Source organism: Hyperoodon ampullatus (assembly GCF_949752795.1).
Source record: "Hyperoodon ampullatus genome assembly, chromosome: 14".
NCBI lineage: Eukaryota > Metazoa > Chordata > Mammalia > Artiodactyla > Ziphiidae > Hyperoodon > Hyperoodon ampullatus.
Window position 1 is genome coordinate 2901709 of NC_136927.1, and position 19905 is coordinate 2921613.

Genomic DNA, 19905 nt, shown 5'->3' on the forward strand with positions numbered 1-19905 from the left:
GGAGTATCTGGTAATAAATCCTCCATATTCCACGGGGAGCAGATAGTTAAAACCCATGGCAAGGCCACTCTTCCTCATGGTAGGAAAGCCTGGAACCCCAGGACGTGGCTCTGCTTCAGAGCATCTTATCCTCTCGCTTTCCCATGGAAATGACTTCTAGTGTGGCACATGGGTCATGGTTCCTTTCTGGTTGAGCAGAAGACTATCTCCATATTGGACCGGTAAAGTTAAATACATTTACACTATATCTGAAAACCTTAAAAATCCATTTAGGGAAGTGACTTATACATCATTAAATTATGATGTTGTCTTGAGAGAACATTAAGTCCATTCCTCTCCTTTGGATGGACCTTAAATCTGTATTATCCAGACAGACGAGACTCTTCCTTTCATAAATGATTTATGTTCTGTTTAATTGTATGTGAAAATGGAAATTTCACAGTTTTTCTTAGTAATTCATTCAGGGTTCCATGAATGTTCATTGTAAGAATACAGAAGCATACCTAATCTCTGCTCATTTTTCCTATTAGTTATTATTTGGGAAAAACACATACACACACACCTCAAAGAGCATCAGGTGGACCACTGACTTGTCCCCAGGTCAGAGTCTCATAATCTTATCTCAGAGGTACCTCAATCATTTTTGTCTTTATGGATCTTTTCAAACTCTTTTCTGTTCCATTTAACATATATAAAGATCACATGCTTTTGTAGGGGTCTGTGCAGACCTGAATACTATTCCTTCTGTTTCTCTTTCTCTCCCCAGAGCTTTTATGTTTTGTTACCTTTAAGCGCTCTTAATTTCGTGATCTACTCTGTATATTTCAGTGGTAAATAGTTCTGGGCTCAGAGAGCTAACTGTGTTATTCTGCACATTGGCTAATCTATGCTAAAATACTTGTGGCGGTAATTTTAACTTAGACCCTTAGCATTCCAGAACATTGCCATATAATTAACATCAGAGTCAGTGCCAACCGTAATTCTACACTATCGCAAGGTATTTGCTTGCCAGCCCTATGAAACTACTCTTTTTTTTTTTTTTTTTTTTCCTTTTTGCGGTACGTGGGCCTCTCACTGCTGTGGCCTCTCCCGTTGCGAGCACAGGCTCCGGAGACGCAGGCTCAGCGGCCATGGCTCACGGGCCCAGCCTCTCCGTGGCATGTGGGATCCTCCCGGACCGGGGCACGAACCCGCGTCCCCTGCATTGGCAGGCGGACTCTCAACCACTGTGCCACCAGGGAAGCCCGAAACTACTCTGTTTTGAAAATATATTTTCCTGCTAGATCACAATACCCAGCATAATTTGTACACGGTGTAGGCATGTTTAGTAAACTATGAATTCTAGGAAAAATTGAATTATTTTGGTATTATTTACATTCAGAACCATCATGTATTAAATCGGTGATGCTCTGTCAACTGTAAAACCAAATTCAAATTCTTAAGCATCTATCTTGAAGCCTTTTTCTTTCAAAAAGATCTGTTTTTTTAACGACTCCCTCTTGTAGCACACTGGAACCATATGAAGGCATTTCTTTTTCTGTTGTTGAATATAGTGCAAATGGCAGGGCATTAATAAAGCCAGTAGCTCAGTCAATCCCAAGGTACCAAAGCCATATCCATCACAGTTCAGCTTTATTAGACTGCTTGGGTCATGAGAGTGTATGATTTTAGCACATAGCAAAAAGGGAAATTGGACACACAGTTGACAATCAAAACCTAAGAATTCACTTGAATTGTAACTTAGAGAAGGTGATGTGTGACAGAAGCAGGTGGGACTTTTGGGGTAGGACGGGGGTGACTACTTCCTGCCTTTGCGTTAGGGTTAGGGTCACAGCACCTGACACTTTACCGTTTCTATTCCTGTGCCAGACTTAGACTATAACCTCTAAAGGGACAGAAACTATGTCTCATTCTTGTTGTATTCCCCATGCTGATTACAGAACCAAGGTGTGTTTCTTGAACGGAAAGTTGTGCATGTCAGAGATCTAAGAATCCTTCAACCTCTCAGTCCTTTACCCCCGTATCCAGTCCATCGTTAAGTCTTTTTTGCCCCCTAGATCTTGTCTTAGAGCCATCCGTTTCTCTCTGTCTCCACCACCACAGTCACTACTCTTACCTTGACGCAACCCACTGTCACCTTTCAGAGCATTTTCTTGGGTTACTGCAGTGACCTCCTAACTGGTCTATTCCCACTGCTCTGGCCCCTCTTAATTCCTTCTCCATGTTGCAGCCAAAATGAGCGTTTAACTACATAGCCCCTTCAAAGCCTTTCTGCCTTCCTTTTATAATAATAGCTAATCATCATCATAATTATACTGACAGTACTTTTGACCAAGGCCTAGAAATCGGGTGGTCATATAATGTATCATTCACATGAGAAGAACGCTTTTGAATGTGAAGTGGGCACCATTGAAAATCACACAGGGATGATGTAGAAAGAAGACTTGTGTTTGCCTTGCCTGCGAGGCCCTGCTTCCAGTCATTCTCTCTGAACCTACAGAACTGCTTGTGTTTCAGTCTTTTGTGCTTTCCAAGGTTATTTGCCATGTTTGCTACCACCACAGGGCCTTTGCACATGGTATTGTTGGAGTATTGACAACTACTGATCTTTTAGCTCTCAGCTCCTGCCCGGCATCTCATTGAGGTGGTTAAATCTCCTTATTATAGGCTCTTACTACACTCACAGATACAAGTTAACACTTATTTATTTGGATAAATACTAGTAAGAGACTGGTAACATTGTATTACCAATATACCAATTATGTAATACAGTGATCAGCACAATGGCAAAATAAACTCTATATTTAAATTCTATATATTCAGTACAGAAGAAACCAGCTATACGTACAATTTAATGTAAAAACAGTCTCAATTTTGGCACTGTTAATATGCTATTTGATGATTAATTTGAAAAATACAGTAAAAATAAGTCCAGTTTAGTAATTCTACAAATTTATCAAAAATTTGAAGTTAAGATAAGGATTCTTTTATTTATTCATTCTTTCATTCATTCATTCTGTGCTGGGTCTTAGTTGCGACACACGGGATCTTCGTTGCCGCATGCGGGATCTAGTTCCCTGACTAGGGATCAAACCCGGGCCCCCGCTGCATTGGGAGCATGAAGTCTTAACCACTGGACCACCAGGGAAGTCCCATTAAGATAGGGATTCTTGAGAAGAAAATTTCTCTATTGAGAAACCTGTGACATTTAGAGTCATAGTATATATGTAGGATATCTGGATTCTGGAACAGGTTATCTGGGGTTTAAATCATGATTGTACCACATACTGTCTGGGTGGCCTTGAACAAGTTAGTTTCCCTATGCCTCTACCCATTTGTAAAATGAGTATAATAATGGCATCTATTTTGTAGGGCTTTTGTGAAAATTAAATCAAGTAATACATATAAAGCACTTGGAACAGTTTCTGGCATAGTAGATACTCAGTGAACACTAGCTATTACTGTTAATTTTGTTATTATTATATTTATTCATTGAACGAATAGTTATTCAGTATCTACTTTGTTCCTGGCATTGGTTTAGAAATTCAGAAGTGATTGAGATCGTGCATGAGAATCCACTGGGTATAAGTCATGGTTTGTTAGGGCATGTTGGTGGGAGGAGCTTGGTGAACCTATAGGGTGGGAATGCATCAGCTTTTTGCAGGGAGCTGGGGAGCAGCGCCTGGGGTTGGGGAGGAGCACAGGCAAGGCCCCGCCCCCCCCCCCCACCAGGGAGAAAGGGCTTAGCCTGGCTTAAAGTGAAAAGCAGAGTGTGCTGGAGTGTTCATTCCTGAGTCAAGAGGGTAGGAGTCCTGAAGGATAGACACACCGGATTATGCGGGTGTGCCCTGGGGACTTTATTAGAAAAATGATAGAGCTAGAACTGGAAATAAGTCTCCTATGTTCATAGCCCTGGGGATTTTATTAGAAAAATGATAGAGCTAGAACTGGAAATAAGTCTCCTATGTTCATATACTTTTTAAAACTTAAGGAAGCATCATACAAAAATTGCACAAGTCAGATACAGAATGATTTTCTATGAATTTTCACAAAGTGAATGGCCCCGTGTAACCATATTGAGAAATGGATCTTGATGTGCTCTCCACGAGCTGCCCTGTTACACACCCGCCACCATCCCCATCCCCCAGAGGTAACAACGCTCACCCTGACTGACCTCTTAACACCACAGACTAGTTTTGCCTGGTTTTGAACCTTTCTGAACTTTTGCATGGAAGCATATGCTGTAATTTTTTCCTGTCTGGCTTCTCTCACTACACATACGTCTCCATCCATGGTGTTGTGTGTTGTGTGTAGCAATAGTTGGTTCGTTCCTGTTGCTGCAAGCTGTTCCACTGTTTGAATACACACGTGTTTCCAGTGTGATAGCCCCCTGGATGTCACCGAAAGAGCCAGTGTGTGTGTGAGATGAAAGCTGGTTTGTGATTCCTGTCATTTATGTATATGTGTTAATCTTGCTTATCCTAGTTACCTTTTTTTTTTAATAACTAAGTGAAGGTTATATTTTTCTTTTAGAGCCAAGATATATACCCTTGATTGTTACTTTGAGAATATAATGCCTAGTTAAAACCAAGGCTTGCATCAGCAGAGATTGCCCAGTATGCGATAAGTAAGTGTTAATCACAAATGGAAATAACTTGGATGAACTTGTCAGGTGCTTTCACATGGTGCTGTCATAGAGCATTCAGCCTTTTGAAATATTGTCTAGGGTATTGCAGGTTTCTAGGAGGTCAAGGATAATTTGTTACTTAATTGGGCCAAATAGCCATCATTTCTGCTTTTTAAAATTAGGTCTGTTTAAATAAGTGATTGATAAATTGGATGAATGACATTTTCACGTGTACTTCATTCAGTTTTTTTCCTTTCTTTCTCTTTTTCCTTTAATATTTCAGATGACGTTGTGCCATATTTTAAAACAGAGCCGGGCCTTCCGCAGATTCACCTGGAAGGGAACCGTCTCGTTCTCACTTGCCTTGCTGAAGGGAGCTGGCCCTTGGAATTCAAGTGGATGCACAATGACAGTGAGCTCACCACCTACACCAGCGAATATAAGTAATTGATTGCTTGAAAATAAGATTCTATTTCAGATTGATGTGTCTAGAATATTCGCCTATTGGCCATAATAGCACAAGCGGGGGGAAATATTGGATTTAATTTGTAATACATTAAGGATTAAAGGCATAGATTTGAACATATAATCAGAATGTGATTTACTATTCTAATACAGGTTGTATTCACACTTAGGAAGTCTGTCGTTATATTTGTGAAAGTAAGCCCGGTAGTGAGATCACCAGACCAAAGGAGCTATAGTTACAGAGGAATGCAAGTAACAGCTTTAGCCTGATAGGTTTGACTTCTTGTGGCAGCTGTCCCACCCACCACTATTGTTCCTGTCTGAGGAGCGTAAATGCTTAAACAGATACCTTTAGGTCATAGCTTCTGGAGCTCTGATTAGTCAACAAATACCTTCCTGGCTAACTTTCAGAGCTGGCGTGGGCAAAAATGGAACTATGGGAGGATGGGCATGAGTACAGCATCTACACTGAGCAGCAAAAACGAATATTTATTGAACACCTGCCATGTGCTAGGTATTGGGGGCTGAGTACAGAGGACGGAGACGGGGGAAACTGGAGATCAGGTTACGTCTCAGGTGCAGCTGCACCCAGGAAGCGTCTGGATCGGCTTCCCAGCCTTACCTCGCATGCTTGATGGTTTTCTAGTTTTGTGTCTTTTTACCTCCTGTTCTACATGAGAATTATGCTGGATGCTCCAGTTCTGAGTGTGATGGAGAATTAGCAACTGCCTAAACCAGTCCCAGAGGCCCACAGATCAGCAGAAATCAGCAGTACCATGCTCTTATTTAAATGAAATAAGAAAGAGAATTGGCTGTCTAGAGATATTTTATTTTTATTTATTTATTTAAACATAATCTTCACTCGATTTATTTTTGGCTGCATGGCATGTGGGATCTTAGTTCCCCAACCAGGGATCGAACCCATGCCCCCTGCAGTGGAAGGGCAAAGTCTTAACCACTGGACCTCCAGGGAAGTCTCTAGAGATATTTTATATAGAGTAATGATCTTCTCAGCATGGGGCATAGCCCACCATGCACTCTTTACCTCAGAAGTTATAATATGGTGGTCCATGAACCACATTCAGCCTGCCTGGAACATGCTGTGGGTATTTTAAAAATCAGTTTAAAAGTATATGTGGATATATGCACAGTAGATATTTCTTAATTGATTGCCAGAATTTAACACTTGGAAGATTTCACATAAAAATCTGCTTTTCAGTCCCTCTTGAACAGTCAGCAGGTATGGCTTCCTGGGTTTGCAACCCCACACAGAAGCTGGCCCTGGCAGTGCTGCCCTGGGATACAGGCATGGATACCCAGTTCTCAGCACTCTCTGGTCCCCACCTTGTGCCCTACTTGCTTTGCCCAGTCCCATTATCCACCTGCCCTGTTTAGACAGAGGAGTTTGTGTCCTCCTCTTTCATCATTAGGCCTGTACTGTCAGAGGACCTGCTGTTGTGAGAACAATTTATAATAATAGTTAAGAGCTTGTTGAAATCAAACAGACCTAGGTTTGAATCTCAGCTCACCACCAATTAGTGTTAGCAGTATGACCTCGGGCAAGAAGCCTGTTAGCCCCACTTTCACTATCTGCAAAATGGGGGTGATCAAACCTCATTTGTGGTGGTGTGAGCATTAAAAGGCTCTAATGTATGTAGAACAACATATTTTCTGGCCCACCAGCAATCAGTTAATAAATTCTGTTAAATTCTATTTTATCATAATATGGCATGGGGCTTGGTTTGTTAGAAGGGGTATTAGAAAGCAAAAAAAAAAAAGGTGGGCTTAGAAATGAGAACCATTACGAGCAGTGGGCTTTGATGGCAGATGACTTGAGTTCAAATACTTCTAATCAACTTATTATCTGTTTGACTTTGGACAAGTTATCTAACCAGTTTGATCTTACTTTTCCCATCTGTAAAATGGGTATAATAAAACCCACCATAGAGGGTTCTCATAAAAATTAAATGATACCATGTTTTGTATGCCCCAGGAAGAAGGAAGTGAGGTTTCAAAAGAATACATATTGTTTTTCCTCATAAAAAGAAGTAGTGATGTGGTTGATCTATAACAGTGGTCTTAAAACTGCGGTATATGCCATGGATAGTGGCAAAGGAATAGTTTTCTAGATCTTCAGTTTCCACATGCGTGTTTTCTGAAATTGAGCTACCTGAGAACATGCCTCTGTGTTGGCACCTGCCAGTTCTCTTTTCACACCTGCTTTGCGTTATTTCTTCCACTTCACAAAAGAAGGACACACCTTTCTCAGTGAGTCTTCTGTGAAACCACACCTTCAGGGTGCAAGACAAGCACAGTTTAAAATATTGGCCTTGAAGAAGCCTCTTTTAAACATCCCATAGAACAGCTCCTTGTCTTCACTCTATACGTACTACTTTTAAGGGCAGAGTATGACACTAGAAATGGGATCTTTTGACCAATCTTGGGGTTTTCTTAATTCAGATGTATAGGTGGTCAGCAAGAGCTGTACCATTTTTTTGTGAACAACCTTCCCTTTTCCCTTCTCCAGCCATCATCAAAGTATATATTGTGCCTCAAGGAACGTTTATGAGAACAAAGCAGAGAAACATCTGCAAGAATTACCGCAGGCAAGGCACCTTGTTTTATCCAGGCTGCAAACTTAGTGTAACGCTCTGTGGTGTACACACTTACACATAATAGAATTAGAATTTTCAAGATGTGTTAGAAATAAAAAGCCCTTTGAGAAATACTCTTCTCTGAAACACACTTGTCTTCGTTTCACCTACCCAGAAGTGAAAAGAGCTCGGGGAGGCTTCAGTGATAGATCTCAGCGAGGAGGGGGTGAAAAGTTCTGTTTATTTTCATCAGATCAATGTGCCCTCCTGATGTAGAAGGACCATGCACTACAGGAAAGTTTGTGCTTTATATTTTCTCATTCATTCGGAAGACACTTTCATTAACTTTTGCAAAAATATATCATTTGAGGGGCTTCCCTGGTGGCGCAGTGGTTGAGAGTCCGCCTGCCTATGCAGGGGACACAGGTTCGTGCCCCGGTCCGGGAAGATACCACATGCCGCGGAGCGGCTGGGCCCGTGAGCCATGGCCGCTGAGCCTGCGCGTCCGGAGCCTGTGCTCCGCAACGGGAGAGGCCACAACAGTGAGGGGCCCGCGTACCGCCAAAAAAAAAAAAAAAAAAAAAAAAAAAAAAAAAAAATATATCATTTGATATTCTAAATCCATATTCATTTTTATTACTTCATTGTGTTTTGCTTGCTGGTACACATCAGCCTCTTCTCTACTTGTTTATGTCTTCGTGTACTCATTAGATTTAAATTAACTGTATGCAAATATGTGGTCAATACCTTCTTTTCTTTTTGTAGTAAATTTCTATCCAGTTCTGTTCATTCTAATAGTAAATAACTTTCCATTCAATAAAATGTGAAGTAATTGAATGAACAGCCACTTTCAAGAGACCTATCTCCTTTCTAAGTTTTTAATGTTTAATAATTATTTTTCAAAATTTGTAATACATTGATGTTGCTTTCATTAGCTCTGTGGTAATAATAATTACAATCCACAAGTAATCCAGATGAAATTCTTTTTGTGCTTAGACTATTTTGACAAAAGGAAATTCTTTTTAAATTACCATTTATTTGTATATTTTTATTTCAGAGAAGTATGTTGGGTAATAAATAATAAGTATCTTTCAGGCATAGAAAAATGTTACATTAGAATAAAATTCTGTGGGATAAATGGATTTAATACTCAAGTTCAAAGAGTAAAAAGAAACAGTATGAAAGCTCTGTCAGTTAATTTTTAAGAAATAGAAAGTGTGGATATCAAAATCATTATATTAACTTCCATTGGATACATTTAAAACAGTGTGTGACCGTTTTATTTTAAAATGCCAAAACATATACTATGCCATTATTGTATATGCAACTATTTAAACTTCTATATGATAGAACAATTTTGGTGTCAACTTAAAAATATGCAGGGAGGGCTTCCCTGATGGCGCAGTAAAAAAAAAAAAAAAAAAAAAAAAAAAAATTGAGGCCATTGAGCTCTTTTTTGCATTGCTTTTTTTTTTTTTTGTGGTACGCGGGCCTCTTACTGCTGTGGCCTCTCCCGTTGCGGAGCACAGGCTCCGGACGCGCAGGCTCAGCGGCCATGGCTCATGGGCCCAGCCGCTCCATGGCATGTGTGATCTTCCCGGACCAGGGCATGAACCCATGTCCCCTGCATTGGGAGGCTGACTCTCAACCACTGCGCCACCAAGGAAGCCCTGCATTGCTCTTTGCACCAGCTAATTTACCTGTTAACCTGACACACCCTGGATAATCCTCAAGAAGAGAAAGCATTGTTGCTTGATTGAAGCAGGATTGAGAAGGTGGTTCATTATATATTGAAGCAGGATTGAGAAGGTGGTTCATTATATATGCACCATTAAAACAGGGTAGATGCTTCACTACCATTTCACCAGAAACTCGTTAAGAAGATATTGGTTATTCTGAAGCAAAAACGGTTTAGGTTAGACGTGATAAATTATATTCTGTTCACTGAGGGCTTCAGACACTGAGATGGGTTATTAAGGATCCATTGTATTTTTGTCATCATTTTTTTCAAGATATAAAACCTGTCTAAAAATCTTACACTATTTTTTCAAATTACTCTTTCATCTGCTTCCTTCCGATAATCACCTTCAGCTGTCATATGTTAACCTTCACGAGGCTGCTGTAAGTCTCAAATTGGAAAACATACTCTATAAAAACAGTAGCTGTTTTCTAACTCCACCCTTTGGTGTCAGTTATGAAAGTGCTAACCCTAAAAAAAGCAAATATTTAATATAAATTCAGCTTTTCCATCTTTGACTAAAAATAACATTTTCTTTGCTGCTTGTGTTATAAACTACACAATGAATTTTAGTAAGTTTCAAATGTTATATAGTTCATATTGATGCTTATATCCATGTTTAGGCACAGGTGGCTACACTGGGAAAATGAGAGTAGTTCAGTAATTAAACAAAGTTGCTTAAGTGTCACAGGCAGATTTGTATCCCATTTTTTTCCCCCCATAAAATAGTTACTGCAAATTATTTTTTCTACTTTGGGATAAAAAATATTTTGTAACTATATTCAAAAAATATATATGCCCAAAATTTCTAGTGCTAGGCACAATACTCATTCCAGCAGGAGGAATAATTGGATGCTCTAAACTGCAGAAAATCTTATAGTCTCCTTACATGATCTGCCTCTGGTTCAATTTCTGTTACAGTATAAACAGTTGAAATTTGATGGATATTTATCTTTTTATTTCAGTAAAAAAAATAGGAATGGTTAAGGGAAAATTTACTTTTTCTTATGTCCTATAAAAGGACGAAAATTCTACAATATCAGTAAAGTTTATTAAATACCTGAGAATAACCTTTGTAAGAAATGAGTAGAACATGAAGAAAAGTAGAAAACCCCACTGAGAGAGTTGAAGGAGAATTCTAGATAGGTAATCTAAACAACCATAACACTGGACAAAGTATATGGAATAATTGTTTTCAAGATACTGGACATCAGGCAACCGAAGGTGTAATGGCTGAGAGATGGAAAACCACCAAGGTGAGCCCTGTGATTGCTCGGCTTACTGCCCTGAGAGAATTTCCAGGCTGTGGCACAGAGAGGGAGAACACAGGTGAAACCTGGAGGGATCCCTGCGGTGAAGGGAGCTGAGGGTTCAGAGAGATCAAGGCAGAGTACTGGAGGGGAGAGAGCTGTGTAGAGTGAACTCTGGAGATCCTCAGAGGTTCTTTGTCTAGTATTTAGCAGATTATTCACCAGCACATTCAAGTAAGGAGACTGCCCAAGACCAGGGGCCAGGGACCCAAAAAGTGGAGGCAGTAGTTCCCCAGGTTCACACAGCATGGGGTTCAGTGCCTCTTCTCAGCAGCCAGACTGAAAAACCTTGTAATCCATGGGGTTATTGGATAGGGTACACAGAAGTGTCCTGGGTCTCTAGTGGGGGTTACTAACCCTGGACCGAATACAGCTCTGGTCCTGCCTAAGAAATCTTAAAAGCAAGACCAGAAAGGATCAAACCATTTCCAGGTATCTTTGCGGCACTGGAAAAGAAAGCTCAGGAATATTTATAGGAATACAAAAATATCCAGCACCAAAATTTACAATGTCTAGAATCCAATCAGAGATTATGAGGCATGTAAAGAAGGAAAGCGTGACCCAAAATGAGAAAAAGCAATCAATTGAAAGCAAACCAAAGCTGACACAGATGTTAGAATTAGCAGAGAAGTGCGTAGAAACATCATAACTGTACTCCATGTGATCAGATGAAACCTATAATGTCTGAGATGAAAAACACATTGGATGGGACTAGCAGCAGATTAGACATTGCAGAAGAAAATATTAGTAAACTTTAAAATATAGCAATATAACTCTTCAAAATGAAAGGTGGATAGGAAAAAAAAGAAATCAAACACAATGAAAAGACCATTAGTGAATTACAGGACAACGTCAAATGGCCTAATATATGTATAACTGGAATCCCAAAGGAGGCAGGGGTGGAAAAGTATTTGAATAGATAATACTGAAAAATTTGTACATTTGATGAGAACTACAAACTCATCAATGCAAGAAGCTCAACAACAGATCCCAATAATGGAGTTACTAGCCAGTGCAATAAGAAAAAGAAATAAAAAGCATGTAGATTGTAAGAGAAGATGTAAAAATGTATTTTATTGAGGGTTACATGATTGCAGAAAATGTGATATTATCTTTAAAAAGCTGCTAAAATTTATGTGTTTAGCAGTGTTACAGGATACAAGATGAGCATACAAAAATCCATTATATTTCTATATACTAGGAAAGAATCTGCAATTTATTAAAATTTATAATTTTTATTAAAAATATCTTATAAATATATTTTTAAAATATCTTCAAAAATCTTAGAGATAAATCTGACATGGAATTTGCAATATTTTTACACTAAAAACTATAAAGCGTTGCCTAAGGAAATAAAAGAAGACCTAAATAAATGGACAGATATTCCATGTTCATGTGTCTGAAAATTCAGTATTACTGCCATGTCAAACTTTCCCAGATTGATCCCTTGGCCATATCCTTTAGGCTTGAGACCCTGAGACATAACTTCATCACTAAGCCATGAGTTAGACTCCTATACCTGTTTTTTTATTTTGTTTTGTTTTGAATCTGCTGAGTCCCCTACTCATCAGGAAAGGTCCGTTTAATTGAGAACCCTTTTCTTAAGTGAAACGTAACCAGTTGGTTTCTTCATGAACCAGCCAAACTGAGTGCAACTCCCACCTACAGCTTCCCACAAAGGGCTGAGTTCCCCAGATTGTTGAGCTTCAGTTTTCCTAACCTTGTTTACAGTCATTCTTTTCTCCTGGTTCACTCTTCATTGGTCCTGTCCTCTGGGAGCTGCCCAGCTCACAACAACAACAACAGATTGTATTTTGGTTCAAATGAACTAGTCTTGCCCATTTTGACTAAGTATTGGGTTGGCCAAAAAGTGCCTTCAGTTTTTAAGTAAAAATAAAAGACACATTTTTCATTTTCACCAAGAACTTTATTGAACAACGTATTCACGCATTTGTTCCACTACCTTCTGCCATTTTTCAGGCAACTTCATAATTCCATCTTCCCAAAACTTTCTATCTTTTTGAGCAAAGAACTGTTCCAGGTGCTTTTATGGTCTTCCAGGGAATTGAAATTTTTTCCATTAAGATAATTTTGTAATAGACCTAAATAAATGGAAATCCAAAGGTGCAATGTCTGCTGAATACAGCAGATGAATCAGAACTTCCCAGCCACGCTTTGACAGTTTTTGCCTGGTCATCAAAGAAAGAAGCAGTCTTGCATTACCCTGACGGAAGATTATGCGCTTTCTGTTGACTGATTCTGGACGCTTTTCATCAAGCGCAGCTTTCAGTTGGTCTAATTGGGATCAGTACTTGTTGGAATTAATCGTTTGGTTTTCCGGAAGGAGCTCGTAATAGAGGACTCCCTTCCAATGCCACCATACATACAACATCACCTTCTTCGGATGAAGACCGGCCTTTGGTGTGGTTGGTGGTGGTTCATTTTGCTTGCCCCACGATCTCTTCCATTCCACAGTATCGTACGGTATCTACTTTTCAGCGCTCGTCACAATTTGTTTTAAAAATGGAATGTTTTCATTACATTTAAGTAGAGAATCGCATGTGGAAATACAGTCAAGAAGGTTTTTTTTCGCTTAACTTATGTGGAACCCAAACTTCAAAGCGATTAACATAACCAAACTGGTGCAAGTGATTTTCAACGCTTGATTTGGATATTTTGAGTATGTCGGCTGTCTCCTACATGGTATAGCGTTGATTGTTCTCAATTAATGTCTCAATTTGATTGCTATCAACTTCATCTGGTATACCCGACCGTGGAGCATCTTCCAGCAAGAAATCTCCAGCATGAAACTTTGCAAACCACTTTTGACATGTTCAATCAGTCACAGCACTTTCTGCATACACTGCACAAATCTTTTTTTTGCATTTCAGTTGCATTTTTACCTTTCTTGAAGTAATAAAGCATAATATGACAAAAATGTTGCTTTTTTCTTCTATCTTCAATATTAAAATGGCTACACAAAAATTCACCAATTTTGATGTCTTTTTTGTAAGTGCATGCTGATATGACAGCTGTCACATACAATCTAACAAAATTGTTTCAAATGAAGTTAAAGACAACTAAGTGCTACTAGAGCCATCTTGTGAAAAAGACCAAGTGAACCTTTTCGCCAACCCAACCCAGTAGAACCCCTTCTAGTCCCAAGCTGCTTAAGGCTTGGGGTAACTTTCTTATTTCTTAGTGCCCAAGATGTGAATGGTTGGGCACTTGGTGTAAAGCTTTCAACCTAATTTTGGCCTTTCTTCTATATCACATGGTTATATTTAGGAGCCCTGGAATTAACAAATGAATTTTTCATTCCTAAGGCATCAAGTCCTTTTGTCTATTTGTTTATAAGGAAGGGGAAGATAAACTTTGGCAGGTAAAAGTGGGTGGACTATTCTCATCTCATTCCTAGTCAAAGTATCTGACATTGATTTCCAAGGCTTAAAGTGGTATGAGTCTGTGCTATCTTGTTTGATTTTGATCTCTAATATTAATACGGTGTGTCCCAATGCTTATATCTCTCCCACAAAGTTGTGTATCATTCGTATTTGTTTCTGATTTTAATTGACCATCTTTTCAACTCCATGTGGTCATAGCAGGTATGATTGTTTCCGGAGAATTTCTGAAGCAGAGTAGCATTGAACTTTTAAAAGTTCTTACTGGCGATGACTTGGATTTGAAGAAGTGATTCTATTTGGCTTATTCATCTCAGGATCATCGTGGGTTCTAAGTGGAGAACTTTAGCCAGAGTGACCAAACAAGTCTGTAACATGATGGTCAACAAGTACTTCCATGAGACAAGTGAAAGCTTTTTCATTTACGTTTCTAATTCACTTGTGCTAATATTGCAACACTTAATAGCTTAGGTCTTCTTTCCATTGTGTTTTGGTGTGGATCATTTTGACTGTGTAGAAACTAACATTTCCCCTCGTATTTTAGCCCTTCATATAACGGTTCTAGATGTTTTTTTTTAATATCTCTAGAGAACCTGGCAATATAAAGAATTAAAGTAAACAGAGATGAATAAAGGACTTTTAGCTCTAAAAAAAGCTCTGTCTTTCACAAAGATTTTCTGAAACTCCATTCTTACTGACTTGAGAGACCATTTTCTCCTAATGACAGATCTGACAGACTAGTTCTGGTCATGTGTCCATGTTTACCAAAATGTGAATTTCTCCTTTACTGTCCCTGGTTTGATAATAGAAGGTAGGAATGGAGGAAGAATGAATGATCCCAAAACATTGTTACTGTTAGAGAAAATCACATAAACCACAATCCCAGAAGAAGATTCTTAGTAACTTTTCAATGTTAACTCTAGAAATTTTGAATTGGTGTTTATAAGTGAATATAAAATTTAAATGTAGTTATTCCTGGTATGTGAATACTCATCATCCACTTGATCCCTGGAGGGCTTACAGTCCCCAGATTTATCTTCCCAGACAGATTCCATAGATGCTTACTTAGCCCATCCCCAGCAGGGACCTGTTTATTGCCTCTTTCAACTTAATGCAGAATTTTAAGTAAATGAAATAGAGATTAAAGAACTTTTGCGAGTATAATGTTCCCATCGGCTAACTTCCATCTTTATTATGCTGTTTACTTTAACTTCATACTGATTACTGTAACTCTTTGGAAAGGATTCAAAACATAACCCTCAATTTGCTTAACGTCTAAGACCTATTAGTGAGCTGGACACACCTTTCAAAATTTTGTGTCCGTCTCTTTGTTAACAAGTTTCAGTCTGGATTTTTCATTTCACTGTTTGCTTGTAGCAAAAGCCAGCTATGGACTCATTCCACTTTTGACTGTTGCTCTATTTTAAATGTTCATATAGGAAATTTATAAAAATAAAATTGAAAATACAATTATTTGTAATCTTGTTTCCAAAAATAGAATGGAATTAGTTCCAAGAAGGATATAAATGGCTTAGTTTTGTATATTTCTTTTCTTAAACCTTTTTTCACTTTAAAGATAATGGGCTTTGGGCCAAGATATGAAAGTTTATTATAGAACTTGGTTGTTTATTTTCATGCAGAATAGATACTTTCATACCAGATACTTTCATACCAGAATAGATATTTTCATACTTCAATTTAAAAAAAATTAAAGCTGTGAGGAATAGTCTTGTCTGGAGTGGCATAAAATGAGTATAGACCCCCCCTCCCAGAAAGAAAAAAACCTTATATCTAATTTTAATGGGTATGAAAATTCTTTCTCATGGATTGAGTTATGTCCACTGACCTTAGAGGGAGAAGTATGGGTTTTCTCTTCTGTATCAAAGATGTTGTTTCGTTATTCTGAACTGTGATAGGTCTCTGTAGACCTGTGTGCTTAGAGCATTTAACTCTTGTTGGGAAGAACTGCTCAACAGTAACTGTTCCAAAGCAGATAGTATTTTGTCAGACATTTTCTAAAATTTTAGTGGCTCATGGCAGGAATACTCCTTATAAAAGATTAATTAGTCTCAGTTTTGGAGGGACTATTTACCACTTAATGATTCTTAGTGGTTAGCTGGGAAGCCATGATTTTTTAAAAAGAGATGATTCAGTGAGGCATTATTTAGGTTTTTCTGTGACCATGGTGAGTACCTAGTAACTTCAGAAGCCTTTTCAACCAAAATTATTTTGGCTACATTCTGGGGAGTTCTAGGACAAGCCAAACAAACCCTCTCTCGTTGAAACAAAAAAGGAAGTTGTCACCTGGCCATTGGGTTGCTCTTACCGTCACTGGGCTGACTGGACATTGGGCAGGAACAGAGGGGGGTGGGCCCATCAGAGCCGAGCTGCCCCAAGAGCCAGTCCCACAGGGTCCTGCTGCTGGTACTGCTGGACCCTGGTTGCCACTGCTTGAGCCGCTGCCCCTATGGGCACTGGACACTTGCACCGTTCCCCTGATCCGGGGCTCCATTGCGCCCCACCGCCGCCACTGCTGCTGGACAGATTCTCCTTTAGCCCTGCTCTCATGTGTCGCCAGCCCCAGATCTGAAAGCCCAGAGCATGTGTGTGCAGTGGTCCTGTGGTATCTCATTCTTGTGCCCTGCTGATGTAGGGGTCCGCCTCCACCAGGACTCAGGGTGGAGAATCCTCCAAATATAAGAACATGGTGCAGACCCTAGGCACACAAAAAATGTCAGATATCCTCTCCAGGCGGGGCTCGTCAAGCAATTGTGCACGGACGGAAATGGACCTAAAACTGCTTCTTAGAGAAATTCTAGAGCTGCTCTTGTTGCCCCTTCCGAGTGGCAGTTTGGAACTGCGGTATTCTCCTGCGTAGCAGAAATGAGCGTTTAGACCCTTGGGTTTGTTGTGATCTTGTGTTTGATTTTCTTTAATTTGCTCTTCCTGATAATGAACTAGCTCTGGAAAAGGCTCTGTTAGTCTAGTAGATTCTGCCTTGAAACAGTGAATACAAACATTCCCAGCTGTGCTTATTTGAAGTAGGAGCAGGCATTTTCTATATTTTAGTGGCATATGGTGCTAGGATTTTATCATACTTTCGTATAAGGAGCCAGGAAACTTTCTCTGCTTAAAAATGCGTGTTTATAAACAATAGGCTTACACTGAATATTCCCATCTGTTGGGTAAACATAATTTGTGTAGGAATTCCTGTAATAGGTGGAGTACTTTGCCACTTTTTTGTATATTTTTTCCCTGGTGAGACATTAGACTAAAGAGACAGTACAAAACAGCATATGCCTAATATTCAGTTTTGTATCTGTTTCTCCCAGTTGTTTGAAAGCAGTGCTGTTTTTGTGCATTAGTACACAGGATTACTATAGAAATTTATAAGAATATAAAATCTATTCAGGATACTGCAAAAAAGGAAAAATGAAATGAATGACAATCATATAAATGTGGTTAGCTTGCAATGATGAAACTGCTCTTGTAGTTTTTCAAATATGTACTCCAATAACTTGTGGAATTTCTTTTCCAGAAACTTTTATTGACTTTGTTTTAACCTAATCTCAAAACCCCTCCTAATTATAATCATAGTGTATAATCAACGCTGCTCATCCTTCTAGTCTTGATTTGTAATTTAAATAAATGGCATTGACTCTTTGTGTTCAGTTTGGTATTGTTCTGATTGTCTTCACTAATTAATTTTTTGTTTGAGATAAACCATTCCTCAGAATAGAATAAAAATTTGAAGACTGAGATTCAGCATTTTTTTTTCATAAAATATTTTATTAATCTTGCTTGTAAGATCTCAAGATGGTTATTAGAGGGTAAACACACTCTGATTAATATTTGCTTAATACTGAATTACCTGTATTGTCCAAATGTTTCATTCACTTAAAAAGTATGCCTATCAGTTCCTTTTTCCAGTTGACTAATTGGACATACTTGAATAAAAAGATGAGCAATTAGTTGAATATAAGTGACTTTAAGGTATGTGTAAGAGCTGAGCAAATAAAGCATACCATACTTGGTGCCTTTTACCTGATTTTTTCTTTTTTTTAGGTTTCTCTGATTATACTTTGTAAGAGGAAATATTTTTAAATTGAAGATAACTATTATCAGAACATGTTTTTAGAAAGGATAGCATCACTGTGTTTTCTCTTTTTTTGGAAAGTAGGCTCCTATTTGATTGGGTTTTAGCTCTCTTATTCTTTCTTAGGATAGGCACCCTCCCATGTGTGAAAATCAAGCCTTATTCTTGATTTTTGGTGAATATGGCTTAGAAACCAATTAAATGCACTCTTCTAGGTAGCATGAAAGGTTTGAGCTCCAGAGCTGCAGAGCTCCCATGAAGTGGTCCTCAGTTGTACCTCCTGCTTGTTCGTGGATTTAAAAATATCCTGAATTATAAAACTAACCATAAACCTAAACCAGGGCTTTTATGGAAACTGTATCTTCTAGCTACTTTGTCCCCCCTATAAAATTTACTGACGTTTTTAGAAAGGCATTGATTTGAGGGATGGTTACTTATAGTCGCAGGAATGGAAAATACAAATGAAATAACCTCCCAGTCAATCAAAAAAGTTTTAAAAGTTAATGTCAAGCCATATGTGAAGTAAGGAAAGTGTGTAAATGGTGTTGGGAGATGTCTGCTCGCTGTGGGGACTGGAGAGGGGAGTTGTGTCCTGATGTCACTGCTTGCTTTGCCTGAATGACACCTGTGTCTCATCCTGCATTGTTTGAACTTTGATGCAGAATGACACAACACATTATGTTAAGACCATTGCCAGTTCTAGAAATAATTTTTAGAAATTCTGAGAGATAGAATTATAAAAAAAATTGAAAGGTCTGGTTTACTTGTAATGATTTTTAGCTATTTAACAGTTCTTATTAATTCAAGCAGTTTTGAGTGATATCTATTGATACTATGTGATGGCACAGGGGTACAGTAGTGAACAAGACAGTTCCAGAACCTAGCTTCATATGATATTTACAGCCTAGCTGGAGAGACAAATAGCAATTAAATAATCTCACAAATAAATTGCAGTTGCAGTAAGTGTGTAGGTCAGGGAAGGCTTGCATAGATATTAGTTTATCAAAAATTAAATATTTTTGGTACTAGATTCCAAAATATACTAGATGAGATGCCAAGGCTGGCTGCCTAGGTACAGAACCATTAACACTGCTTTTTGGTGTTTGGCAGGTATGTTATTCCATCTTTACAGAGGCTGGATGCTGGGTTTTACCGCTGTGTGGTTCGAAACAGAATGGGAGCCCTCTTGCAAAGAAGATCAGAAGTTCAAGTCGCATGTATGTGAACACTGAAAAGATCTACAAATGTTAAATAACAAAACACTAATCAAAATCACTTTAACCATGGTGGGAGTCGAGTTTCTATCTTGGGTTCTATTTGGAATAGTATAATTTCTAAAATCAGTTGAGAGAAGTAAATAGCTAATGCAGCTGGTCTGACGATGATCTGGGGCTAATGAGGTAAATGCCACTGTTTTCAATTAAATAGCTAAGGCTCTGTTGAGGATTTAAAAAATGAGCAAGATGCCTTCTGTTTTATGAGTTAGCTGCTCTTAGCTTTTATCATATCCAGGTTCAGATATTTTTTAAATAAAAGATTAAACCAAATTAGTTAAAATTTTATCAATTCATATTCAGTTCTTTCCAGTGATTTGTTTAGAAATCCTTCAGCTGCACAACAAAAAGTACGTGGATAGCATGTATTAATGCTGTAGTGAATTAATTAATTCTCTAC

The 19905-nt window shown here is 38.6% G+C and overlaps 1 protein-coding gene across 1 annotated transcript in view; it reads left to right on the forward strand.

Moving 5' to 3' along the window:
• SDK1 (sidekick cell adhesion molecule 1) overlaps positions 1-19905 on the forward strand; it is a gene marked incomplete at both ends in the record, with an annotated part of 840970 nt that overhangs the window by 281561 nt on the left and 539504 nt on the right. The window contains 2 exons of the mRNA XM_079719129.1: positions 4911-5070; positions 19342-19448. Coding sequence (XP_079575255.1) covers positions 4911-5070; positions 19342-19448 — 267 coding nt within the window. The remainder of the gene's footprint in view (positions 1-4910; positions 5071-19341; positions 19449-19905) is intronic.